The sequence below is a fragment of the Crotalus tigris genome, unplaced genomic scaffold, assembly GCF_016545835.1.
Source record: "Crotalus tigris isolate CLP2741 ecotype Arizona unplaced genomic scaffold, ASM1654583v1 scf7180000017764.6130737, whole genome shotgun sequence".
Classification (NCBI taxonomy): Eukaryota; Metazoa; Chordata; class Lepidosauria; order Squamata; family Viperidae; genus Crotalus; species Crotalus tigris.
This window is the reverse complement of record NW_024096618.1, coordinates 5,391,256-5,418,995: the sequence shown is the minus strand read 5'-3', so window position 1 is coordinate 5,418,995 and position 27,740 is coordinate 5,391,256. Positions and strand designations below refer to the sequence as shown.

General features: G+C 40.2%; 1 protein-coding gene across 3 annotated transcripts in view; it reads left to right on the top strand.

Annotated features, from left to right (window-relative positions):
- Nucleotides 1-27,740, top strand: part of SHISAL1 (shisa like 1) — a 104,860-nt gene that overhangs the window by 44,484 nt on the left and 32,636 nt on the right. For all 3 annotated transcript variants that reach the window (XM_039341365.1, XM_039341364.1, XM_039341363.1), the window contains 2 exons: nucleotides 209-422; nucleotides 26,426-26,731. In XM_039341365.1, the coding sequence (XP_039197299.1) occupies nucleotides 209-422; nucleotides 26,426-26,731 (520 nt within the window). The remainder of the gene's footprint in view (nucleotides 1-208; nucleotides 423-26,425; nucleotides 26,732-27,740) is intronic.

Below are 27,740 nucleotides of genomic sequence, written 5' to 3'. Positions count from 1 at the left end.
CTTTCTCTGACCGTTAAGCCACTGGGGACCCCTGCCACTTTGTCGAATAGTTTCTCAAGGTAGCATCGCTTCTCCTCGTCCCCTAAGGTCATCTTTATATGCCATTACAAAAATGCCTATCTGCTTTGCAGTGCTGCAAAAAAAAAGCTAACTATTATTCTTTTCTGTTGCCAATGAGTTACAGAGAGATTTACACCTTGCCTTACAGCTTTCTCTGCACATTTTCGAGTCTGTGAGCCATATACCGATTACAAAGGTCGTTCCCACGTTGGATTCCATTGTCCCCGACTTTCGGACAATAAATCATACGTCTTTTGCTGTCACCATAACAACACCGTGTTTAAATATTGCTGTAATGAAACAGAGTTTCAGACTGTTATGCAAATGAACTTAACAGGCAGTACAGATGGATACATGCATAAGTAAGTAAATATCATAAACTAAAATTACCTCTTTTTCCTGTAATCAAAATTTGATTTTTCGGTATTCAAAGTTTTACTGAGTCATAAAAGCAGGTAGCAGAAATGTGTTTAATTGCGTGTGTACCTAAAAATAAAAGAAGTAAATAGCACTGGAAAATGAGGAGGAGAGGGAATTGCCATTTTTCTGCAGAGCAGAAATGTTATACTTGGCTAATTGCTATTTTAAACTTGTGCAGGCTTTGCATATTAATTACTTCTAATCATCTGCACTTAAATGGTAAGGTGCACTTGATTGTATGATCCCTGGAGTGTACCCTCTTCATAAATTTTCTTTTTATATTTTTATTTTAAATCCCATGGGCTGTTTTTATTGCTTCCCTCCTCCCTTATATTCCCTTTTATTTTTGGAAATCCCTTTTATAAACTCTGATTGAAAGAGGGTGAAGAAAGCAGTTGAATTTCCCAGCAGGTTTGTATATGAAAGCAGTTTTCACCACAGTCCCTGAATTTGCTTCTTAGTGCCTACACTCAGAGTTGAGAAACAGCAAAGTAGAGTCTAGTTGGATAATGGGAACTTCCCCATCAGTGTGTTATTAGTAGAGCCATATACATGGAGTTTCAATTGTGTCTCATGGCTGCCATCTTGACGTTTTTGACCCTCTCCTCTGGCGACACTTAAGTCAATTGGATGCTTCCATTTCCTCTTTCAACCAAGGGTCATTTCTTTTATTTACACCAATAATTGGATTACTTTGGAGGTAAATTCTGTTCAAAATCAAACATGGCAATGTGATGTTGGTTTATCTGGACAGCGCACACAATATTAACCAATTCTGGTCTGTGACATAATAAAAAAATTGATTGAGCCAAAGTTTGTCAAGAGTCAGGTGAGGGTTAGTTGAAAATTGAAATGAACGTTTCTAGTTTATCTATAGTTGTGTGGAGAAGGAAGTAAAATGAAAGAAAGATGCACACCTAAAGGATATTGATATAACATTAAACCAGAACTTATGATCTAGGTCTCTTGATTGCATCTTCTCCCAGCTCAAGTATTGATCTACATTTGCAGTGTTTGGGTGCTAAAATACATAGAATTATGATCAGTTGATCAACTGATTGATCTCACACTCCAACCCTTGAGGTTTCTGATTATTTTATTTAAATGTCAGGTGGGCTGATGTGAATCAGAATAGTTGTTAGTCCCTCGCTATAAGCACTTGCACAGATTGAAAGTTCTGTTGTTATTTCAACAAGAATGTTCTTTGGCTTCATAAGGCTAAAAAAAATAAATACAAAAAAATACATGGGGAATCCCGATACTTTTGAAAGAAGGTCTCACACCCAGATCAAATTCAGCCATTTTCTACTTATGCTGGAGTTGACATTCTGCAGAAGGACAAGACCTTAGTGTAAGTCCTGGGTAGATATAACTAAAGACTATCTCTCTTGGAAGCTGGTGGGAAGCAGACAATGAGTGGATCTGTGAATGCTCAGGCTAAAGTAAAAATCTTCCTCAAAGCTTCTCTCCATCTCTTACACCTCTCTGATGTTACCTTCATAATCTAAAAGAGCTACGTGTTGAGTGCTTAGCTGGAAAAGCTTTGGATCTTCATGCCATCTGATGTTGCCTTTCCGTTTTAACCCAGTTTATCTCACTTTTGCAGTGGTTGCTGGCAATTGAACAGAAAACAAAGCAAGCCTTACGCTGTTTATGATTCGCTCGAGGTGGGGGTGACTTTGTCACTAAAATAACTTATAGAAAACAGGTCAACAATTTGTAAATAGATTTAGTAGATTAAAACTTTTGGGACGGCCTGTTTCGTAAGGATAGGAACTAATGTTGTAGTAAACTATTAATCAGTATTCAGATAGAGGAGATATTATGTGTATATGTGGGTTAGTCAGAGTTAGTTTTGCTTCGACATGACCAAGCAGTGTATTCAATAAACAGTAAACTTTTCGGAAATGGAATGTAACTCGAATTTTATGTGGACTCTTGAGCTGGATGTTGACAATGTGGTTTTTTGATGCACTTTTTTCTTTTTAATTGTTTTGGGTTTTTTGTCTTTTTTTCTCTTTCTTTTGGGCTCTTTTTTTTGGAGCTCTGTGTTTTAATCTTGTTTCAAATAAAATATCTTTTTTAAATCTTTTATTTGGAGGGTGTGGGCTTTACGCAAACTTTCATGGCCTATTTAAAACACCTCTCCTCAGAATGATCAAAATGCTTGTTAGGCTTAAGTTGTTCCCAGTGACACAGTCCAGATGTCATGTAGTGACCCAGTGGTGGGATCCAGCCAGTTTGCACCACTTTGGCAGAACCGGTAGCTAATGTTTTGTTACCCAGGCCCAGAATGGACTTCCGGAAGCAGTATCCACACAGAGAACCTGTTGTTCACATATTTGAATCCCACCACTGTAGTGACCTCATAACATCCAATCAGAATTGTGGCATTATTCTCTTTCCTGAGGAGAGGATGGGGCTAAGGAAAAATGCCACCTCTTCAGAAACATCTGTAGGAGGGAGGATAAAACAAGAATAGTAGCTGCAACTGTGAGACAGAAGCCCTGTCTCCTTTTAAAGTTCTTTGAAGCATATTCTAAAAACTGGCAAAGCCTTTAGTCTTTTGGCCATAGCTATAACTAGACTTTTTTGATATCCTCTGAGGATGCCCCATAGCTGTTCCAATCAATTACTGTAGCACCAATGAAGTGAAACAAGTATCGCAAAAAGATGGAAGGTGGTAAATGAAACAGGATGTGCTGATATCCTGTGAAAATGAGAAAAAAAAGTGGGTATGGGTTCTTCAATTTGTGCTTTTAACAGAAACTTTCTCATTTGCTACTTCCCAAATGTAGGATAGAAAAAGAACCTAAAATGTGCAGTTTCAACACTAATACAGAGCATACAAAAGTAGAGATTAAAATGTGAATAACTGGGCCCCCAAAATAAATAAAGACAATGATGCATAAGATGTATTTGTTCATAACATTTATTGCTATTATTTTTAAAATATACCCAAAGAGGGATACAATTCAATTCAATAAAATACATTATATTAAGGAAAGGGCACTGCGAAATACACATACTCTGTTAGGAGAAATATCAGGAGAAATGACCATGGAAATGCATATAAATCTTCTACAATTCACTAGCAAAAAAGATCAGTTTCACTCAAGGACTACAATTCACCTCTTGGTGACTGCGCATGGGTCCTTAATGATGATTTATTGTAACATCAATACTTGAAATTAACAGACCAAAAGAACATCCCTGACACTTTTCATTGCTTCAAAAGGCAGTCAGTCATTTCACCTGCTCTTATTTGTTCCTTCAAGGTGGTGGCTCAGTTCACACCACAGATAGCATGCGTAATGGAAGCTAAGTCACCAAAGTCAACTCTAATTTGCTAAGAAATGCACACACAATAATAGTAGGAGGAACTATAGCCTTGAACATTGCATCTCAATTTAAAACATTTTCTTACAGAGGTCTGCAAATAGGCTTTCAAAGCAATTCTTTTCCTACTGTTTTCAAACAGTTTCCTACTCTTTGAAGTTTGGTGAGAACTCACAGCAAGGATTCCTCAAAGAGGAGAAAAGGTTTAATCCAATGTTTTTCAACCTTGGCAACTTTAATTCCCAGAATTCCCCCTCCAGCCAACAAAACCCATGACTTATTTGCGTGTGTCATGGTTTTATACCATTTTTCTAAGGCAGGTTGCCATAAAATCTGTAAAAAGATAAACACCAATACTGAAAGCGTCCCCAAGAAATAAAATGGGAAAATCCCGAGATTAACTAAAAAAGCAAGTTTCAGTGAAAAGCCAAGCCAAGCTGATTTTTTAGGAAACAGAAGTGAGGAAGGGCTAACAAACAATTCCCCCCCCCAAATGGGTGGGACTCAGAAAAATTCTTTCACATGTCCCCAATGGCTGGCGAGAACTGTTCCAAGAGCTTCTCTTGCAGTTAAGAGGCAGGTTGGAGGCAGATGTGGTCACATGGACAGTTGGACCTTCTAAAAGCTATTTTGGCTTTTAAAAGTTGATGCAGTATTTTGCCACCAGAAGAAAATCTCTAGCTCATGGCTGGACTGTCAAGTTCTTGGTGCTCTCTCTCTGCTTGTTTGCTGGAAAACATTTCCTCACCCAGCTAGGCAACAAACTCCACACTCACATGGCTGATGACGTTAACTTAAACTGATGGTGTTACCTAGTTTGGGTAATGAAATGTTTGCAAGAAAACAACCAAACTCAGCACCAAAGACTTCTCATTTCAACCCTGAGCTACAAATATTCTCCTTTATCGATGTTGACCTAGTTGGGTTGAAAGGCCTGTGAGCAAACCACCCAGCTCAGGGAACACCAAGAAGTCCACAGCATTCTGAACAAAGATGGGAGATATTTTATTTCATATTCATAACAACATCACCCTCAAGTTGCATTTGAATCCTGGGCAAACCATTAATTCCTCTATGCAGTCTTCTTCAGCAATAAATACTCTATAACTTGGACTGCAAGCAGGGCCATGTGTTGGGGGGGGTGGCTTACAAAAGTCAATATGGTGGCTGAAACCATGCAAAGCTCCATTCCTTTTTTTTAACATGCATGAGGTAACAAAAGCTTCCATTTTTTAATAAAATGTATTTGTCAGAAAAATGATCTAAAATTTAGCTTAAGTTATAACATCAAAGAGAACTTTTATAAGATGTAGAGATCATATTTATCCCCAGATAAATTGGCTAAAATGTATAAAAGATCACCAAATAGTTGTGGAAATATAAAACCCAAAAAAGAATCTTTTTATCATTTTTGGTGGACTTGCTAAGAGCTAAGCAATATTGGATGGAAATTAGTAATGTAATTCAAAAAATCTTGAAAATTAATATACAATTCAGAAACTTTTTTGTTAGGGTTTATGATAAAACATTGCAAAAATCACATGGTGTTTTATTGTTATATATGATAATAGCATCATGACTTTTATATGCTTAGCATTGGAAAAAATAGAGGAACGGTTAATAAAGAGGACAGAACTGGCAACAACGGCCAAGTTAACTGCACTTGTGAGAGAAAAATCACAGAAGAAAATCACCCAGAATATAATTGGAAGTCCTTTGTGAACTTTTTGCAGGAGTTTGAGAAAACTCAAATTTTGACGTATGGATTTGATGTTTGTTAAAATTTAAAAAGATTTTTTCCATTTCCCTTTTTTTTTTTAGGAAAATGGGAATTTTTTTGTAACATGAAACTATGAGTTGAATGGAAGAAGTTGGAAGTCATTCTTTGTATATATCTTTATTTTCCTCTTTTTAAAATACATTTTTGCACTTCTATCCCTATTCTCTTTTTATTCTTTATTTTTTCTTTTGCTGGTGTGTTTTTTATGTGTATTCTTTGCAAAATATAATAAAATTATCTGAGAGTAAAATTAAAAAAAGGAAGGGGTACCACCAGATTTCCTTCTGGTTTTATGCAATATAGAATTATAGGGCTGAAAAGGACTTGGAGGTCCAACGTAGGAGATTTTATATCATCTCCGACACCTTATTGTCCAATCTTTTCTTGAAAACCTCCAGTGATGGAACACCCACACTTCCAGGAGGCAAGCTGTTTCATTGATTAATCTTCCTTACTGTGATGTTCTGTTGATTAATAGAAAAACTTCTTGACTTTTTAAGCAAGTGTGTGCTTATATCTAAACTTAAAAAGGGATGAATGGATCTTGGCTACATGCACTTATCCTAACTCCAGCATGGCCTGAGAGATTGGAGGTTAAAAAAAATCCCAGATCTTGCGTTAGGGCTTTCCCCTCCAGTATTGAAAGGATGACAAACTTTTTTAAGTGCACAGCAACTACCACAGATGTTCAAGTGGAGACCAGGAATATACATCTAAATTATACATAATTTATATGTTATTTCTGGTGTCCACTTGAACAGTTTATACATAACTGATATGATATGGAATTTTTTTTCCCTCCCATCTTCTCCTTCAATCCAATTCAGAAAGATGCAATTCCAAATTGAAAATAAGGCATGCAATTCATGCAATGATAGCAAATCAAGAGAATTTTTATTACAACCCAGTTAAATTTCCACAGGACATTTTTGGGGCAAAAAGATATTCTATGCATGGCATGCTACTTTCAAAAAGACTCTCTCCAATCTATTTTTTTTTTTTCATGTTCCTTGCTTCTCTCAACAGATTCACCAGTTATCATGTAGGGTTTAAAGATAAAAAGAAACCTAATTATTTCAGCCATGTAATCCAAATAATCAGATGCTATATATGCATGGCACTCACTACCAATCTGATACTACTAGAAAGACAACAATAATAAGGATTCTGCAGAGGAGAACTTCTTCCTGTCATAGTTCATCTAAAAGTGTGATCAGAATCTGTAAAGGCACATGTAAAATACTACATTTCGTTTCAGAAAACGTTCCTCTCAAAATATGGTATTTTGTTTTTACATAAGATGACAGCAGCAAGACTTTTGTACTGTATGCGCAGACAGGAAGAAAACTACAGATCCCCACAACAGAGAAATGGATGGTGAATTAATGGAATTGGCTGGCAAAACTAAATACTTTGATGAAAGAAAAGAGCATCTAGCTTTGTCTCTGTGTGGAAACCACTTTTGGAGTTTTTACTTGAGACAGAGAGAAATACTATATTAATTCTGGGATTTGATGATTAGAATTGTTTATGTTGATATAAATGCTGTGTATTACTGAATTTCAGATCAAAAGGTTAATGTATTTTGAAACTGTATCGAACAGCTTCCAAAATTACTTTTTATTTTCTTTCCCCCTCTTGCACTTTGCCCCTTTTTTTTCCTAATTTCTGTTAATATTTTATTCTTCGTAGAAATTTAATAAAGTGCATTTTTTTTAAAAAAATGTAAACTTTCCTGTTCTTGTTTCAGCTCAACCTGAAACTTAGATGAAATTTAAAACTGAAAAATTTAATAATTTTATTTCTAACTTCAGGAAACCTGTTCCACATATATTTCTTTGCTGGAGAAGCTTTGCAAAATGACCTCAAATGTCATTCCATGGGGGTGCATTTATTTATTTATTTAATGTATATATAGCTAGTCCTTGACTTACAACAGTTCCGAAGTTACAACGGCACTGAAAAAAATGACCATTTTTCACACTTACGACCGTTGCAGCATCCCCAGGGTCATGTGATCAAAATTCAGAGACTTGAGAACTGATTCATATTTATGATGGTGGCAGTGGCCCAGGGACATTGACCCCCTTTTGCGACCTTCTGGCAAGCAAAGTCAATGGGGCAGCCAGATTCACTGAACATCTGTGTGACCAATTTAACAACTGTAATGATTAACAATTGTGGCAAGAAAGGTCTTTAAATGGGACAAAATTAACTCAATAAATGTCTCACTTAGCAACAGAAATGGGTGCAATTGTGGTCGTAAGTCGAGGACTACATTTACAGTACATCTCATCTTAATTTTGAACAGTTTCAAAGTGGTGCATAGACTGCCTCCTCCTCCTTTTCCCCACATAGTAGCAACTTTGTGAGATCAGTTGCTCTGAGAGAGAGTTTGGGAAAGATGCAGCTGATTAGCCAAGGCTTCTAAACTAATGTAATGCTAATTTTTAGTAAGAAAAAAAGTAAGAAAAGAAATCACCAAACTCTTAGATGGATGGATGGAGGGGCATCTGTGGGGGCAGGGAAGCAAAATCAAGATCTTGACCCAAAGGTGCTTTTTAGGAGGCAACTGGACTTTTTTGTTCTTCTTTGAAGACATTTCGTTCCTCATCCAAGAAGCTTCTTCAGCTCTGACCGAATGGTGGGGGATGGAAGGATTTATATTCCTTGCAGACAGCTGGTCATTTGCAATCTTTTAGAGTCGTTGGGCCCATTTGGAGGTGTTCTGTTTCTGTTTCGCTTCTCATCCAAGAAGCTTCTTCAGCTCTAACCGGATGCTCTGAAGAAACTTCTTGGATGAGAAGCGAAACATCTTCAAAGAAAAACAAGAAAATCCCGTTGCCTCCTGAAAAAGCACCTTTGGGACAACCGTGATCTGGATGACTGAGAATCTCCACAGAGATTTAGCTATGAACTTCAGGGTGAACACCCTTCGAACAGTGTGGGAGGATTTCCAGAAAACATTGCCGACTACAGGAACAGGGCAGAAAACATCCAGAAGGCTCCACACCCATTTGCACTAGTCAGGTGACTCTGACGACACAGAAAACTTCCAAATGGCCCCAACGACTGTCTAAAAGAATATAAATGACCAGCTGTCTGCAAGGAGTATAAATCCTTCCAGTCCCCACCATCCGATCAGAGCTAATAAAGCTTCTTGGATGAGAAGCGAAACGTCTTCAAAGAAAAACAAGAAAGTCCAGTTGCCTCCTGAAAAAGCACCTGTGGGACAACCGTGACCTGGATGACTGAGAAGCTCCAAGACTTCAAGATCTTGACTTTTTTCCCTGCCTGTTTTTAAAGTGCATGTTAAAGAGTGGTGGGGTCTGATTGCATAATTGCAGCCTCCATCTTTGATTATTTTTAGAACAATAACTCTAAAATAGAACCAAATTAAAATTTCAAGCCTCTCTGTTAACAAACTGTTATTGTAATCCAGAGCTTTTCAACCAGTGGTACGGGTACCACCTGTGGTACATTGGCACCTGGTAGGTGGTACACGACCATCCTAGAAAAGTAGCAGGGCAGGGGAATGAGCTGAACCGGTGGCAGCACCACACAAGCCTGAGCAAGAGATGGCTGGAACTGCAGGGCTGTCAGGGCTCAGCGGAAGCACCAGGATCAGCGCGTCTTCGGGGCTGTCAGGGCTCAGCGGAAGCACCAGGATAAATGCCAGGCTCCAGCTGGAGCTCTGCGCTGATCCTGGCGTTTCTGCTGAGCCCTGAAGAAGCACCAATCAGCTGAAATGTTGCAGCATCTCCAGGGTCTTGTGATTTACGTTCAGATGCTTGGCAACTGATTCATATTTATGACAGTCACAGTGTCCCAGGATCATGTGAAGTGACCAAAACCTGCTGCAACCACCCAGCAGACGAGGGGAATAAAAACCAAATACCACCCCACCCCACCCCCACTGCCAATCCTCAACAGAAATGCTCACAACAATGAAAACCTCGGACAGGAGGAAGAGCCCCACCGGGTGGGCAGGCAGGTGTCTTGCTCAGCTGTGGCCTGGGGAGCACTTTTTTCAGTGCCATTGTAACTTCAGTCACTAAGCGAACTGTTGTAAGTTGAGGACTATCTATACTTTATCACTTTTTTTTTGGTCATCGAGTTTTTGACACCTTGCTAGGCGACTGGTGGTACTCGGATGTTTCCATATCCTAAAAGTGGTACAATGGGTGAAAAGGTTGAAAAGCCCTGTTGTAATCCATTCATAGAAAGTTTTTCATGGCCTCTTATCTATCCCAGGTCACCTCAAAAGTTATAAATAGTTCATCCTGGATCAAATAAACCATGTTTGTTCCTTAATTAAGTATAATAAATTCAATCTCCAGAATAAGCCCGTCTTCCAATCAAAGTCCAAATAGAAATAGTTAGCAGCCAACTGTAATAAATCTACCCAGTCTCCCTGAGTCTTTGTAGAAAAGAGGGATTTGTCACTTCGCTTTTTAGTCGAAGTGCTGATAATGTAGGAATACACAGACTTAAACTTTGGAGCAGCAGATAAAATCCTGTCTGTTAGTCCTCTGGCTGTGGGAATATCTTTTTGATCTGGAACTGGGTCAGAGTCCTTTTGTATATCTTCATCCAATTTTTTTGTAAAATCAGTATCCTCTCATCAAGCTTTCTAAAAAGATAGTCAGCTAGAAGCTGCATGTTCCCCCACCCTCCTTTCTTAAGTTTCAGCCACTGTTCAGCCATTTTAATCCATGAAACTTAATTAGGGAACAAAGAAGATATTTTTTCCTCTATATTCCAATCCAAAGCTATATAAAAAATTCAACAGAAGTAGAAATAAACTCCAAATGTTTTGCAAATTCAAAAAGTTCAGAAATCCAATGAGTCTAAAAAAAAAAAAAAAGACTCTTCACTCCTTCAACGCCAGCCGTGCTTCCATACCGGAAAAGGGGAAGTTATCCAGAACAACATGTATCAAAAAGAAGAAAAAAAGAAAAACCAATTAAGAGTCCAGCTAGGGGTTGAAATAAATCGGCATTCAGCTATTAGTCAAGTTCTGAAGCCAGAAGCAAAATAAAACAATAAATTCAAAAGTGAAAGTTAAAACTCTACATGCTTACGATAACAAAACTTGCTGACAGGAAGATTTATATGCCAGTAATGCCCAAAGAACAGCTTTGGCAGTGAAATCAGAAGATTGTTAGTAAGAAAAAAAAAGTCCTTACCGTGCAGCAGCCATCTTGAGAGGAAGTCAAAAGGAAATATCTTCTAGTGACTTCATGAAACCTCCATGGAATTTTCTTGGTGTCACTACAGCGCGGGCTAGGTTCGAGGACCCTTTTGTAACATTCCTGATACCACCTGATCTAAAAAGAAAGCTAACTGAATTTCATTTGGGGGGGAGGGTCATTTTCCAGTACCAAAGGTAATCGTTGTAGCAAAAATAAGTCTTCTGGATGGATTTACTGCTATCTGTCCAGCCATCTTCCACTAGAGCAGTGGTTCTCAACCTGTGAGTCGGGACCCCATTTGGGGTCGAACGACCATTTCACGGGGGGTCGCCAAACAACGCAGTCTGCCATTTTTTCCCCCTTTTCCTTAGCTGTGCTACTCCCTTTTATTCTATTGGCTTTTGAAAACCAATAGAATAGACTCTCTTGAATAGAGTCTAATTCTATTGGCTTTCAAAAGCCAATAGGAATTGTCCAGGCTGTCTCTGCCCTGCTGAGCCCGGCAAAAGTCTGCAAACGGTGCTGCACCAATTGAGTAGTCCTCGATTACGACCGGTTGAGTAGTCCTCAACTTACGACCGGTTGGGGGTCGCGGCATTAAAAAGGTTGAGAACCACTGTACTAGAGCTATGCAAGAATAGTTAAGACCCACACCTTAGAAAACTTCTGAGTGAGTTACCATTTTCAGCATGATTTCCAGCAAGAAAGAAGTTAGAATCCTAAATCATACAGACATCCAGGGAATTGTTTTCTCCCAGACTCTGTCTAATTTAAAAATGTGAATAATCTAGTTACTCCTAGCAAAATGAAAGCTCACTTGGAGGGGGCAGAGAAGCAGCAGGGTGCCCATTTGGTAGATGGGCAATTTAAATGCACCCAAGCAGTTAATTATCAAACAAATTGCTGTTGCAAATTTCCTCCTATCAATTGCTGAGATATCAAAGGAGAAGGTTGGACCCTCAGGTGTTCCCTCCCTGTCACTGAGATGGGTGTGAGTATGTGAGTATGTGCACATGTGTGCATGTCAGACTCTTCAAATGGCATCACTGTGCTTTAAAGCAGGGATCCTCAACCATGGCAACTTTAAGACTTGTGGACTTCGACTCCCAGAATTCATCAGCCAGCTTTGCTTTGCTGGCTGAGGAATTCTGGGAGTTGAAGTCCACAAGTCTTAAAGTTGCCACAGTTGAGGACCCCTGCTTTAAAGCACATAATAATAATAGTAGTAGTAGTAGTAGTAGTAGTAGTAGTAGTAGTAGAGTTGGAAGGGACCTTGGAGGTCATTCCCCCTGCTCAGGCAGGAAACCCTACACCATTTCGGACAAATGGCTGTCCAGTCTCTTCTTAAAAACTTCCAGTGTTGGAGCATTTACTGCTTCTGGAGGCAGGTTGTTCCACTGATTAATTGTTCTCACTGTCAGGAAGTTTCTCCTTGGTTCTAGGTTGCTTCTCTCCTTGATTAGTTTCCACCCATTGCTTCTTGTCCTGCCTTCAGGTGCTTTGGAAAATAGCTTGATTCCCTCTTCTTTGTGGCAGCCCCTGGGAGTCTGGGTTGGTCATGTGAATCCAACCAGAGGCTACCGTAGTCCATTCTCTGTCTCAAGGTCATCTTTTCACCATCCCATGTCTCCTTGATTTAGTAGCCAAAACTTCCTGCTTGCAAATTCATGCACCTATAAATAAAGATAATCTATTGTGATGTTGGCCATGAAAGCAGCATGACATCCACTTACATCCATCCAGGTTTTTTTCTGTCTGTGTCTGTGTGGAGAGAAAGAGAAACTGGTTTTAGCAAATCAGAAACTGATAAAAATGTGATGTAGCTTCCCCCAGACTCCCTCATCAGCACCAGGCACAGTTTTTGTTTGTTTTGTTTGTTTGTTTTCTTTGGTTACCGTACTTAGGGAAGCTTGGGGATCCAACGAAAATGCAAGAGGAAGCAAAGAAATACGCTCAACTTCAGGAAAAACTTTCTGATTATGCAAACTGTTGGCCACTGAAACAACTGCCAGTTGAAATGATGACAGGTCTTCAAACAGAGGCTGAATGGCCATCTGTAGGGGGGTTTATTTATGTATGTATGCATTTATTTTTTTCTCAAATTGATTTGCCATCAAGGTGACTGAATGGTAGAGAGATGGATTCCTGCAGCGGGCAGAGGGTGGGACCAGATGACCACTGAGGTCTCTTCCAATTCTCACTGTATGTGATATAGGATGAATAAAAAATAGATTGGGAAATTCTTTAATGTTCTCTGTTTTCCCAGCTAGGTCTATCTGCATCAAAATTCTTCAAGAGAAAGCCACACTGTGTGGAAAATAGGCGATGATTTTATTTTTTTTTCTATTCTGTCAGTTGGGTTTCTCTACTAATGCCTCTTCTCTGCTCTCTGCCCCTATGGGCATCAGCAAAGCCAGGAATAGTTTCATGGTTGAGCTGAAACCAGAGAGCAATTTCGGGTTGATCCTGAGGTTCATCTGATTGAGTCTGTTTCTAGCTTACTGACCACCGGCTGAGATTGATTGTGTAGTTTGCTTGCATGAAGCTATTTCTTGGTCGTGAAGGAGCTAATGATAGGGTGAGAAGAATCCTCCCAATTCTTGCTTCATTGTTTTAAGTAGAGTTAAATGGCATGAAAGTACACCAGAGGGAAACGTGATTTGTACCAGAAGTAATTTGCTTAACACAACAAACATTTTATATATAAGGCAGGAGCTAGTTAACCTCTAAAGCTCTAAGAAGATTTATATCTTGGGTAACTGAGGGATTCCCTGATTCATGATGAACTTGCCCAGATTTTAAGCTATTTTAAGCTATTCTCCTACTTGTAAGATCTATCAAATAGCTAGTGTTACAATTGCTCAAAGGAAGGATATTCTCTTTATGCAGTCCTTCTTAAATAAGGCTTTATTTATATGTTATTAAGGGAAATGTTAATATTTAAATCATTAGTAATATAACACAAAGGTGTTCGCTTATTATGAATGTGTGTTTCATTAATAAAAACTCTGATGTATTTTTATCTATTCAATAGTAAATATTTAAACAACCAGTATTACCTTAAAATAGCTAACTAATCATTAATGTTTTTAATAATATTCCTTGTGTTTGTTGGTTTAAAAGTTGTGCTCATAGTTACTGGGTTCTATCCATTGAAATTGGTTGTGTAGATTTTTATAAATGGCCACCCTGAGACCCAATCTATGGTCCAAGTAGAATTCTTGGAATTTAAACCCAATACACATATTTGAATTTGGACACTTATAGATGTTTGCTGCTCACGTGGTCAGGAGTTGATGCCCTTTTAAAAAGAACAGGAGTTTCTGGCATGTGACCTACTCTGGAAAGTTGACGTTGAATCAAATTGGGTGCTTCTGAGGTCAATTGAAACAAGAAACACTTGTAGGGCTCAACAGCAACAGCGCAGGAGTTCCAATACACAGCATACAACAGGGCTCTTCAAACTTGGCCCTTTTATGACTTGTGGACTTCAACTCCCAGAATTCCTGAGCCAGCCAGTTTGAAGAACCCTGCCATACAATCACAGGGTCATAGAGGAGACTTTGTGAGTTTATTTGTTGATTCCCATCTTTTATTATTTTTAGAAATAACCTAAGGTGGCAAACATATCCAACACATCTTCCTCTTCCAATTTTCCCCACAACAACAACCCTGTGGGGTGAGTTGGGCTAAGAGAGCTTTCATGGCTAAGGTGGGACTTGAACTCACATTCTCCTGCTTCCTAGTGCAGTGCCTTAACCACTAGACCACACTTGGAGTTATACAAAATAATACAAGAAGCTGCCATGGTAAAGACCAGTGAAAGCTCATGCAGGTTTAAATGCTAACAAATGGGGATCTTCCTTGAAATGCAAATAGTGTTAAATGTATTCAATAGAGGAATTTAAATCAATACTTTCTGCTGGCCATTTTGGTGGGAAACAACTCTTGGTACTGTTGTCCGAGAGTTGGTACTGTGGATTTGGGAGACAGCTTGGAAATTCTAATGAGTGAAAAAGCATCTTAAAAATAGCAAATAACTAAACAGAAGCAGTCAATGCTAAATTCCATGTCATAGCATAGGGGTCTTCAAACTTGGCCCTTTTATGACTTGTGGACTTCAACTCCAAGAATTCCTCAGCCAGGGCCACGTTTGACAACCCCTGTCATAGCAAGTCATGGCATTGAGGTATCCTTGGTTGATCACCAGAGAGGTGATCAAGCTAAGTAATGTGGATCTTGGTAGAAGTACAATGGGAGACCACCAGAACATATTAGAGTATGAGATGGATTGGAAAATTGTCTCTTGGAGAAGACAGTGGAAAACTATTTCCATTATTGTTGTAAGAAATCCCAAACAAGCAAATCCTAAATGGATGTGGCCCAAAGGCGCTACGAATCAGACCAAGTATTGTAGTCCAAAAACTAAGATGATTGTGACAGAAGCTATCCCTTCAACATGCATGTGACACACATAAAAAACATGACTTTTTTAAAACACATCACACACAGACTCCTTGCTCAACTCTACATAAAATTGTATTAATCAGTGGAGTATCTCCAGATATTTTACAGAGTGATTCCAGAAAAAATTTCTTTGTAAACCTGGGTTGAAAGCAGCTGAAATCCAGCAGGCAGCCAAAATGACCTGTTTAAGGGAGAGTTAAAAAAAAACTTGGTTGCAACACAAATAAAAAAGACACAGGGTTTCAATCACATGGGTGCAGCTGCCATCTTGAGTCTTTTTTATACCCTTCCTCATACACTCCTGTGTTTTATAACAAAAGATTTAATTGCGAATGGTGCCTTGTCAGAACCCATTTAATACTGGTAAGACAAAATATTGATCACACCAATGCTTAGTTCAAGAGTTTAAACTTAAAGGCAGAAGGTAGCAGAGTTAACAACATCTAACATGAAGGCATTTTGTCTTATAATCACATCCTTTTTTTATATAAAAAACGTGTTATATTTAAATTCAGATCAAATACATTTTTGTATTTAAACTTACCCAAGCAGATGTTGTTTTTAAGGAACAGATGGAGAGCCCACATAATGGCTTCATTGAACAAATTGCTATTTTAAAATTGAGTGTTCACTTTTCAGTACATAATTTTTAATGAACCAAAGTAAGCACTTTATGGACAAGGGGTTATGTAGAGAGACAATACAGTTATGAGAAGAGCTGATTTGCCACTCTGGATCCTTGTGAATCTACAAGTGACTTCTAGCAAGTCAGGAGTGAATACAGGTAATCTTTATTACCGTAGCTGGGATCAGAACTTTCATTTTTAAGTGAGGTGCCCATTAAGTAGCTGTGACTGATTTTTACCACTATTCTGCCATGATCATCAAGCGAATCAAGCTTCTGCCATTGACTGTTTGTAGAAGCCAACTGGGAAGATTGCAAATGGCGATCATGTGACCCAGGACACTGCATCTGTTGTAAATACATGCCATTGCCAGGCACCAGAATTTTTATCATATGACTGCAGGGACACAGTGAGGGTCATAAGTGCAAGGACAGATAAATTTGTAGGTCTTTTTTTTTCCTGTGCTATCATAACTTTGAACAGCTCTTAAATGCGTGGTCGTAAGTTGAGGATTACCTGTATTCCTTTTCTGTGTAATTCAGAGTCACACAGTAGCTTGTAGGCCAAAACAGATCATTTCATGAGCAACTCTCAGCTTTTGGAGGGTTTATTTGCCCACTTTCCATCACCTGAAATGCATTTAATCATTTCCCCCAGTCTTTTTCCGCCCACCAAATAAAAATACAAAGAGATTCTCGGTGTATATGATCCATTGTCATTATTTTGATTCAGATAACACCCCATCTGCAGTATTTTTTTTTTCCCCCAAAATGTAAAACTACGATGAGGTGAAGAACAGGGACTCCCATTTCTCAAGGCTTTTCCGCTAAAGATTTAATTTTTGAATGAGTATATGGACAAGAAAAAGAAGGTGAAAGTGGTGGAAAAGTTGCCATGATTCTATAAAATTGGATATTGAAAAGAATCACAAAACAGATCAGATGAAGAAAACTAACCAGATCCAAACTCTTTGTGACCACAAGATATTGGGTATTATGGTTGAACAGCAGCTGGAGGTGGACCATATTGTAGTGTGGAATCTCAGTGGCTCAGCTGTGAGTTAGCAGGAAGGAAGAAGCATTTATTACTATCCCAGGAGACAGTTACTTTCCTGTGTCAAAATAAATATTGGGAAGCCCTACAAAATGCAGCTCCCCTTTTCTCTGTTTTCTCTTGGAAAAGAAAAAAAACCGATCGGTATCTTCATAGATTTCACTGTAGCATTTCTGAACCGTTTACAAGCCAGCATACAACACATGCAGTCCTCCTGTCTCATTTTGAAAGAACCAAAGTTACTTTTCTAAGAGAGCTGAAATAATGGTTTCATCATTTGCGAGTACTGCTTGTATGACTTTCGTTCTCTTCACATTTTTCATGAGAAGAATCTCTGTTTCTATAGTTTTTACAAATATTTCTTTCCAATGCTAAATCTTCAGAGTATCAAATGTTTACCAGGATTGTGCAACACATAAATTACATTGCTTTGGATTGTGCTAAAGTTTGATGCAAGCAAACTATCACATTATTATTATGTGTGGGTAATCTACAGTTAGATTTGCAGTCTGTGACTGGTGGAAACGATGTATGTCCTAACCCAGTGATGGCAAACCTTTTAAAGACTGAGTGCCCCAAAACTGCTCTGCCCCCACCCCACCCGCTCCACTCCGCCCCCCCACCTGACCCTGCTCCACCCCTGCTCCGCCCTGCCATACCTGCCCGCAGGGCCACCCATTTCCTCCACAGCCTGCCGCAGCAGATTGCCCAAGCAGCCCTGCAGTGCCATGGTGGCCACGCCCTCCACCCACACCCCGCAGCATCATCTGGGGCATGAGGGCGGAGTCTTGTCCCTACTGCCTGGCTGCTATGTGCTTGGCTGCGCTGCTCCGTGCGGGCCACGCCTGGGGGCAACTCTCCTTGGGGGGGGGCTGGTGAGGGCACCACGGGAGGCGGGGCTGGGGCGACAGTGCGCATGCCCACAGAGAGGACTCTGAGTGCTGCCTCTGGCATGCGTGCCATAGGTTTGCCACCACTGTCCTAACCAATTATGAAGGTAGCATCAAAGAATATAGGCAGTTCCAAGCAGAGTGGCATTTTGTAAATTAGGGTGCTCAGTCTGATAAATTCAATTTTTCCAGATATCCAGGAAGTCCTTTAAGTAAGTCTAGGACAACTCGGCACAGCCAACTTGCTTCAGGCAACTAGCCATGGGATAACTTGCTGCGGGGCAGGAGTTACACTAATATCAAAGAAATGGTGGAACAGAACCATGAAAAAAGGATGCAAAAAGAGGGACAAAATGAAATGTGAATGACAAAAATTAAAATATTTTTTAAATTATTTTAAATAATTAATTTGAATTGTTGAAGTGTCCTGCGTTACTTGTTCTGCAGTGAGTTGTCCTGCGGCAATTTGGCCACGGCGAATTGGCCCCATCAGTTATCCCATTCCACCTTTAAGTATCTCTCTGAGAGCTCCAATCATGATCAGTATAACAATGGATTTCTTTTTTCATAAGTGCTCAATTTCAATCTGCAAGTCCCAGTATTTCATAATTTTTCCCAATTGTTTTTCCTCAATCCTAGCATTTCCTAGGATAGCAAAATCAATGAACCAGACTTTCTTCTTTTCAATAACTGTTATATCTGGCATGTTATGAATAAGAGGCCTGTGTGTTTGAATCTTTAAATCCCATAAGATCTTAACTCACTTAGTTTCCCAAACTTTCTCAACTTGATGGTCCCAGTAGTTTTTACTACATTCTGATCCAAACCTCTGGCAAAGTTTCTGATGAATAATTCTGGCAACTCACTCAGGATGCTGTTCATAGTTTGTGAAATTTTGCTGCAACCATGGATCAAATATATTGTTTCACCCTTTTTACCACAAAGGCTATATTTGCTGTTGTTTGCTATATTTTGTTGTTGTGGTTCGTCAAGCAGTCAGCCAGATGTTTATACTGGATTTTATCCACCAACAAGTCCTTCTGAAGGAAATGTGTTAGGCAGATGTTGTTTGAGGGTATTAAAGATATCGCAGGATGTAAGTTATTCCAAGTAAAGCAGCCTTTTGCAATTGACTGGTGCTTATTTTCTCAATGCCGATGATGTTTAAGTAGTGTTCCAGATGTTTTGGGATTGCATCCAAGGCATCCATTATTATTGGTACTATTCTTGCTTTGTTTTGCAAAGATAGTACTAATAGTGGTAGGTAACTTGGATGCAAATCTAAGATGATGATGGAGAAAGAGGAGAAGACGAAGAAGAAAAGAAGAAGAAGAAGAAGAAGAAGAAGAAGGAGGAGGAGGAGGAGGAGGAGGAGGAGGAGGAGGAGGAGGAGGAGGAGGAGTAGAAGAAGAAGAAGAAGAAGAAGAAGAAGAAGAAGAAGAAGAAGAAGAAGAAGAAGAAGAAGAAGAAGAAGAAGAAGAAGAAGAAGAAGAAGAAGAAGAAGAAGAAGAAGAAGAAGAAGAAGAAGAAGAAGAAGAAGAAGAATAAGAAGAAGAAGAAGAAGAAGAAGAAGAAGAAGAAGAAGAAATACACAATTACAGAAAATAGCTGCCAGTTCTTTAGCTAGTGTTAGTCTTCATGTGAATCAGGTTCTTCCCCAGAACTTACGATGTTGTAATGTTTAACTGTAGTATATGTGCAGAAGAACAGATTGACAGACACACACACACCTCTTCTTTGTGAGTCAAGCTGTTCTCCAAAGCACATGATAGCAGGACAAGAAGCAATGGATGGAAATTAATCAAGGAGAGATCCATCCTACAAGTAAGGAGAAATTTCCTGACAGTGAGAACGATCAACCAGTGGAACGGCTTGCCTCCAAAAGTTGCGGTTGCCGTATCACTAGAGATTTTTAAGAAGAGATTGGACAGCCATTTGTCCGAGATAATATAGGGTCTCCTGCTTGAGCAGGGGGTTGGACTAGAAGACCTCCAAGGTCCTTTCCAACTCTGTTATTTTTTTTCTGATCTTTTGTAATTGACAGATGGAAATTTTCTCAATGCGCAGATTTTCTAATTGTCATCCAAGTTTTTCACTTTGGGACCCGAAAATGTGCTGATAACAATTGGGATCACCATGACTGGTTTATGCTATAACCTTTCAGTTCTAGTTTTGAGATACTATGTCATCTTGTCTAATTCTTTGTCGCCTATTCTACTATTTTCTGGTATTATATTATCAACCTTTTATTTAGTGTGTTTGTATATTTCCTATTACCAATACACACCCTTTTTTTCGTTAAGGAAATCTGGCTTACTTTTTTTTCTGCAATCGTACTTTTGATAATGTCCTTTCTCCAGGTTTCTGCATGCTCTCTTCCAATCGGAGGTCATGAGATTGATTGTTTACCTCCAGTGGATTGGACTAGACTGGACTGGATTTCAGTTTTCTTTTTCCTTCTATGAGTGACATGTTGCCCTTATAAAGGAGGTCAGATCCTTTAGCCATATCCTCCATTAATGTTATTCCTTGCTCCATCTTTTAATTCAATTTTGTTCTTGTATATCCTCGAGAATGTTTGTTCTTACAGTAAAGCCTTCCTGATTATCCCGAAATACAGAGAAAGCCACTTAACTATTTGGGCAAGATTCCCAAAAGCTGCTTTAGCAATATGCAGCATGGTATGTAAATTTCATAGTAGTGCTGTTCTTCCACACCTTTTAAAGATACAGTTGTTAGATCTGCCAGCACACCACTTTGCTTCACATTGCATTGCTGCCATCCTGCCATAAAAGGGGGAAGGGAGGGATGAGGGGGAATAAGGAAACACCAGGAAGGAGATGACAGGAACCAGAGATGCCAATCAAAGACAACGGTTGAGAGATCCAAGGACATGGGTGTGAGAACGGAATGCAAACACCCATCAAAGAAGCACCACACTATAGAACCTAATTTGAATACTATTGGACACTGACCAGATGACCAAGGGGGGAGAGCCTGGGAGGTTACTGGGTTTTACGCAGGAATATTCAGATCTGGCTTTGCTTATACTGTAACCACTTGCCTTTATCAAAAGCATACCTCTTCTCTACAAATGGAGTCAAGTGTCTTTTTTTTCCTAAATGCCCAAGCTAGAACAAGGCTGATATTAAGCCAGATCATCAATAATTCTCCACCTGAAGACTCACATCTACGACGAGGAACCTGCATGGAATGTCCATCCATGAGAGTGAGCAGGAAGAGATGGAGAACTGGGAAGAAGCTGCCTCAAGACCCAGGAGCAGGGAAGACTACCCTGGGTTGGAAGAGGGAGGCAGAAGTCCCAGGGGACCAGCCAAAACCCCGGTCATCCATAGGCATCAGGAAGATGGAAGAATGGGTAGAGAAGCCCTCCGGGGTGACCTTTTCCTGGAGAATCTGAGGAAGCCTAGCACAGGCCCCACTCTTAGAGTGCAGGGCAATGGGAAGGGGCAGGGCAATGGGAGGTGAACCCAACCCTCATGATGTCATTTTGAGCAAGCCATTGACTTCCTGAGAGATGCTTTTGACTGGCTCTGGGCCTGTGAAGCCCAAAAATGGCCGGCACCACCACCAGCCCAGCTGGCTGATGTAGCAAACTCAGCAGTCACATGTTTCCAGCTCCAGCACAATAGTCAAGAATTGGCTTCAGTGGTGTAGACACCGCCACCAGCCTGGGCAGCCCTCCCGTGGAGGAGAGAACATAGACCTCCAGCCTGGGGGTGAAATTCAACAGGGACCTAAAACATCTGGTGTTCATCCTAACCCAGTTGTGGACCTACATGGAGGAGTATGGGGCCAACCTGCCAACCCACCTGGCTAAAGTGAAAATTGTATTCATGGCATTAGAAGGCAAGACAGCAGATATTTTGATTTAAACTGAAACCATGAAGGAACACGTGAAACTACTGAGAGCAATACTGAAAAAAATCCATTGTTTAAGTAAGAGTTCCACAAGGAGAAGATTGATTATCTGGCCTATGACATTTCCCATGAGGGGGTTGAAATGGACTTTCTGGGGTTTGCGATTTTTTATCAACAATTCATCCCTTCATTTGCCCAAATACAGTAGCACTGCCTATCACTAACCTTTTAAAGGACTAAATGGGAGGGGAAAGCCAAGCCAAGCCAAGCCCTGAAATGGACAATGGAATGCCAAACAATGTTAGAAAAACCTAGTGCCTATTCACAGCCAAGCCATTGCTAAAGCACCCAGATCCAAACACCACATTTGTCATTCAAGCCAACACCAGCAATGTGCCAGTCAGAGCATCCTACTCCAGAAAAATGAGTAGAGGTTTCTGTAGCCATGCGCCTATACCAAATGGTGGAATTCAAGTACCTGAACAATCGGTTCTCTTATTCAGTGCAGGCCTGGGCCTTCGAGGCCTAGAACAGACTTTCGGAAGTGGCATCCACGTACTTTTGGGGGCTGTTCTAGCCCTGGGAGGCCTCTGAGGCCTAGAACGGACTTCTGGAAGTGGCATCCATGCACTTCCGGCAGGCCATTCTAGGCTGGGAGGCTTCCTCCAGGCCTCCAAGGCCTAGACTGGACTTCTGGAAGCCAGCCGGTTCTCCAAATGCAGCAAAATTTAGCTACCGGTTCTTCTGAACCGGCTGAATCCCACCACTGCCTATACCTCTAGAAAACCAGTAACTGTGCAATTAGATTTGCCAAAAACTCTCTGACGCATCCACCCAGTCTTCCACTGCAGCTTGTTGAAGCCAGCAAGCATGAAAAGAGAATTATTAAGCTAAATAGTTTCAGAAAGATTGATATGTGTCTGCACATGTTCTTGCTGTAATGAAAGTTAAAGTCGTTTAACTCCTTGGTTGTCTGTGCTGGCGACACTACAGATGTGGTTTGCTATTGGTTTCTTTCAGATTTTAATTTTTCTCAACTTCCCTCTCTGTTCCAGTGATTCTGAACCTGGGCAACCTTCAGTTGTGTGAATAGAGCCATGGTGGCACAGATCTTAGAATGCAACATTGCAGGCTAATTCTTCTGACTGCTGGCTGCCAGCAGTTCGGCAGTTCGACAGTTCGAGTCTCACCGACTCAAGGTTGACTCAGCCTTCCATCTTTCCGAAATCGTTAAAATGAAGATTGTTGGGGGCAATAGGCTGATTCTATAAGCCACTAGAGAGGGCTGTAAAGCACTATGAAGCGGTATATAAGTCTAAGTGCTATTGCTATTTTAATTCCGAATTCATTAGCCAGCATGAAGTTCACAAATCTTAAAAGTTGCCAAGGTTGAAAAACTCTAGCCTAGCCTATCTCACTGGGATCTCCTGCTTGTCTCAATTAAGAATATGCAGCAGTTGCAGATGGGGCAAAAGCAATAATACTTAATTTTAAATACTGAAATTAAGAGAAGCATAGTATAGGCATCTCTCTTTTTAGCTTGCCATACCCTCTTCCTTTAAGACATTTTAATTTGTTTTTTTAATATATATAAGTTGTATATGTCGTATACATAGATGTTTAAAGTCAGTAGGACATTACACACAAATGAAATTACTGGAACACTGGTAGAAAGAATATCCTAACAAACTTTAGTAGTCAAAAGGTTGACTATTACAGTAGTAGCAAGTGGGACAGAGCTAGGTATGATAATCCACAGTTATGGCACTTTACAAAATCCTGAAGGGTGGAAACAGGATGGAAATATAAGCTTGTGAACAAAGAAAGGTGGGTCTTGGTTGAGTGCCCACCTGAGAAACTTAATTTCTTAAGGGGGCAGGGAGAGATCCAATAATATGAGGATGTACTAAAACAACACTGGAAAAGAAGGGAAGTAAAGATAGAAGAATAAGAATATGGAAAGTCAACTTGTCCTTTCTATGGCTGTAAGTAAAACACAAAGAAATTAGCTTCGGTAACATAAAATGTCAGTTAAAAGGCAGAACATAAAAGCATCAGTAACATAAAATGTAACAGAATATATCAGAAAAAATATACTAGGATAAAATCTCTCCTCCAAATAGTAAACTAGATTCCTTAATCTCTAGATCACTCCAGGTTTTTTAAGTACTGATTATCTGCTGAGACCCACATTAAGATCCATGGGACGTTTTTCATTGTTTTAGTTTGATTTTGCACCCAACCAGCAGATATTGCAAATTCATATGGAAAATGCCATTCATCATTCTGAATACCGCATCTTTGTTGTATTGATGTTTCTTCTGTTTGACCACAAACTTAGCAGACTTGGAACCCTTCAAGCTGATTCTATTCCTCCTCTCTAACTCAACTTGATAAAAGAGTTAACTGTAGTTCAATTGGAAAATGTTTTCCTTTGGTTGATTGTATTTGGGCAATATAAAACTTTTACAGAAAGCCCTCCTACAGTGGAAGTGAAAAGATTCCTGTAAATAGAAATGCGTTTGACTTTAAAACTGAGTAAATGATAGGCAGCTTTTGAAAAGAAAATCGATCCTATTTGAAAGAGGAAATCGCTTAAAAGCTCCATTTAAAATAAACTATTTGATCCAAGAGGTTTTTTTGCTTCTACATTTCTCTATTTATTGAACCAATACTATGTATGTAAAAATGCTTTCAATCCCACCTTCTGTATCATCCCTGTCTGATTGTAAATGACTTTCTGGACAGCAGTTACAGAAGAAATGTAGGACAGAAATAAAGCAGGCTGTGAATCCAATTAGTAGCATAATGTAATACATTTTACAAAGCATTGCTAGTAGCAGAACTCTGGATAAAAAGGCACATATTGGAATGCAAATACTGGGAGCAACTTGGCAGACCTGTCTTTTTCATAGGCCAAACTCTGCAACTGGTAAAATCATATTGAGTAATTTTTATTCAGGCTGAACTGTCACAGCTTGAATGTCTCAAAACAAAAAACAAAAAAAGGGAGAAAGTTTCCTTTAATGTTTTCTAGTTCCTTTAGTCTTCTCCCCAGGAAATTATTCTTTTTAATAGATGGCATTGTTGAAACATAGGATTTCCGAACTGCACTCTTTAGGCTATGTGATGCAAAGGAAGTTCTCTGATCAAAATTATTTGCTTTTTCAAAGAAGCCATGGGACAGAAAAAATTCCAGACTTCATCTACACCAGTATTTTTCAGCCTCAGCATCTTTAAGAAGTATGAGCTTCAACTTTCAGAATTCCCCATGTTGGCTGCAGAATTTTAGGAGTTGCAGCCCACTCATCTTAAATTTGCTGACACTGAGAAACACTGGTTTAGACCATACCATTTAAAAGGTTTCTAGGTGTTGTAGAGTCCAGATTTCCCGTCCCAGCCTTAGCAGTGAATTAGTCTATCCATTCAAGATTTTGCCGGTGTGTGTGTTGGTTTCGCTTACTGATGGGCATCAAGATGTACCATCTGTCATAGGCAGATCTCCCATCATAAATCAGAAGAATAAGCAAAGAACATCGCTTTTATTTCTAGGAATCCTAAACAATAACTCACTGTTACGTAGAGATACATCCAGAAACATATTTAGTGTTGTAGCTCGTTCCACAGGTAATTTGATGATGGATTTTCCCCTCTTCTTCTGCATAAGACTCACATGTTGGCACAGGACCTCCAAGCCGTGTGGCTAGGAGCCATGAGGCTGGATGAAACAAAGGCATTCCAAACTGGGCAGTAGCCAGTATGTCCTGAAAAGAGCTCAGAGGCTCCTCCTCCTACTGAGCTGTTAACATGAGATAGCTAAGTAGCTAAAATTACATTTCCCATAAGCCATCTCTTAAGGAGACAGCACTTAACCCAATAAATACCAAACATGATCCAGAACTAATTTGATGATGGATTTTCCCCTCTTCTTCTGCATAAGACTCACAAGTTGGCATGAGACCTCCGTCTTGTTGAGCTAGGCAAGATGTGTACAATGTTACAGGAGGCTGCAAAATAGTCTGAGCACACTTGGTTTCACTTTTGGGAAGAAGAGAAGCAGAAGCAGAGATAGAAACATGGAATATAACAGGGGTGTCAAACTCGCTGCATCACATGATGTGTCACAATGTATTGTGACTTTTTTTGCATTGCCAGAGCTGGTGTGGGCACGGCCTCCGCATGATGCAACAGGCCCACAGGCTGGCAATTTGACACCCCTGGAATATAATAATTATATACAGGTAGTCCTCAACTTACGACCACAATTGAACCCAAAACTTTTGTTGCTAATTGAGACATTTGTTAAGTGAGTCTTGCCCCATTTCTTGCCACAGCTGTTAAGTGAATCACTGCAATTGTTAAATTAGTAACACAGTTGTTAAGTGAATCTGGCTTTCCCATTGATATGGCTTGTCAGAAGGTCGCAAAAGGAGGTCACATCCTGGGACACTTCAACCATCATAAATATGAGTCAGTTGCCAAGTGTGTTGAATTTTGATCATGTGACCACAGGGATGCTGCACCGGACGTAACGTGAAAAAAGGTCATGTCAATTTTTTCCAGTGCCATTGTAACTTCGAACAGTCACTAAGTGAACTGTTGTAAGTCGAGGATTACCTGTAGTTCATAGCTTTAAGTGCCTAATTAGAGAAGCAGAAAACAAAGCATTAACAGTCTCTTCCTAACACCAGCTTTTCTCTTCTCTTTCTACAGCAATTACAGTGCATTGTTAGGAGTTTGGATCTATGGGTTTTTCGTTGTAGTCTTGCTGGTTCTGGACCTTTTATATTACTCCTCCATGAACTACGACATTTGTAAAGTTTACATGGCAAGATGGGGAATCCAGGGGAAATGGATGAAACCGGAAACAAGCCGGTGGATTAAACCAACTCAGGACTCAAGGCAAGTAGAGACTCAGACTCATTCTCAGCCTGCCACTCAACCATCCCAGGCTGTCCACACCTTAAAAGGAGAAGCTTTAACTCCACCATTGATGTCTTTCCCAAGCTCAACTGCCTGGTAAGTTTTGTCAAGGCTTCTTCTCTTTTTTTCATAACCTAACCTTGTATTTGGCAGAAACTAGATAGTTCTTATCAGATGCTTTCAGAGCAATGTGATCTTGTTTAAATAATTCTGGTGTCTCTCCGGAAGTGAAGCCTCCAAAAATGACCATGCCCATTTGATGCCTGTTTCCTTAGTGTTAGAAGTGGTTTCATGTGGCCCACAAAGCCATCCTGGAAACAGTGGGGGAACGGCCCCCTCTGCCTTGGCCCTGGCCCAGGCCAGCCGGAGCCAATGTACAATTTTGTGATGGCCATCTATGCTGAAACGCATTCAGTCTTAGCTCCATAAGCCCCTCCCCGCATGACCTGAGGGGAACAGTGAGGCTCCTCCAGTGGACCATGCCCTGGCACTTGCCCTGGTCCCACCCCCTTCTGCCAGAGGCCCTCAGATCTATCCCATTCCTGCCCAGGCCCCCACAGGCACCCTTGATGCGAATGATGTAGAGCTGGCCACACTCACCCAGTAGGCCACATCCACTCCATTCACATCCACCCAGTAGGCCACACCCACCCTGGCCACACACACCCAGCCCCCTGAGGGCAACTGCAGTGCTGATGCGGCGCTCAATGAAATTGAGTTTGACACCCCTGTGTTAGAAGATAAGCTCCATGTTTGGATGGAGCACCCACAGGGCATATCAGGATGGCAAGGCAGGCTGGGAAACTGAACGACATCCCAGAAGAAAGTGGTAGCTAATAGTTCCCTGCATCTGCCAGGAAAACCAGCAAAGTAGGTTTTAACAAAGAGCTGCTAGACTGACTAGAATAAATGTAGGAATTTCAAGCTATCTGGCTTCAAGCATCATGAGAGAATAAATAGGGTCGCATGTCTGCTGTCCAGGGCACCCACAAGGTCCGTCATTGTTCTAAGGACAAAAGGCCAGAGACAGTTGCAGGAGACCCCACCCACCCACCCAACTCTGAGCAGGAGGGAAGATAGTTGATCACTGAAGGCAAGCAAGCAG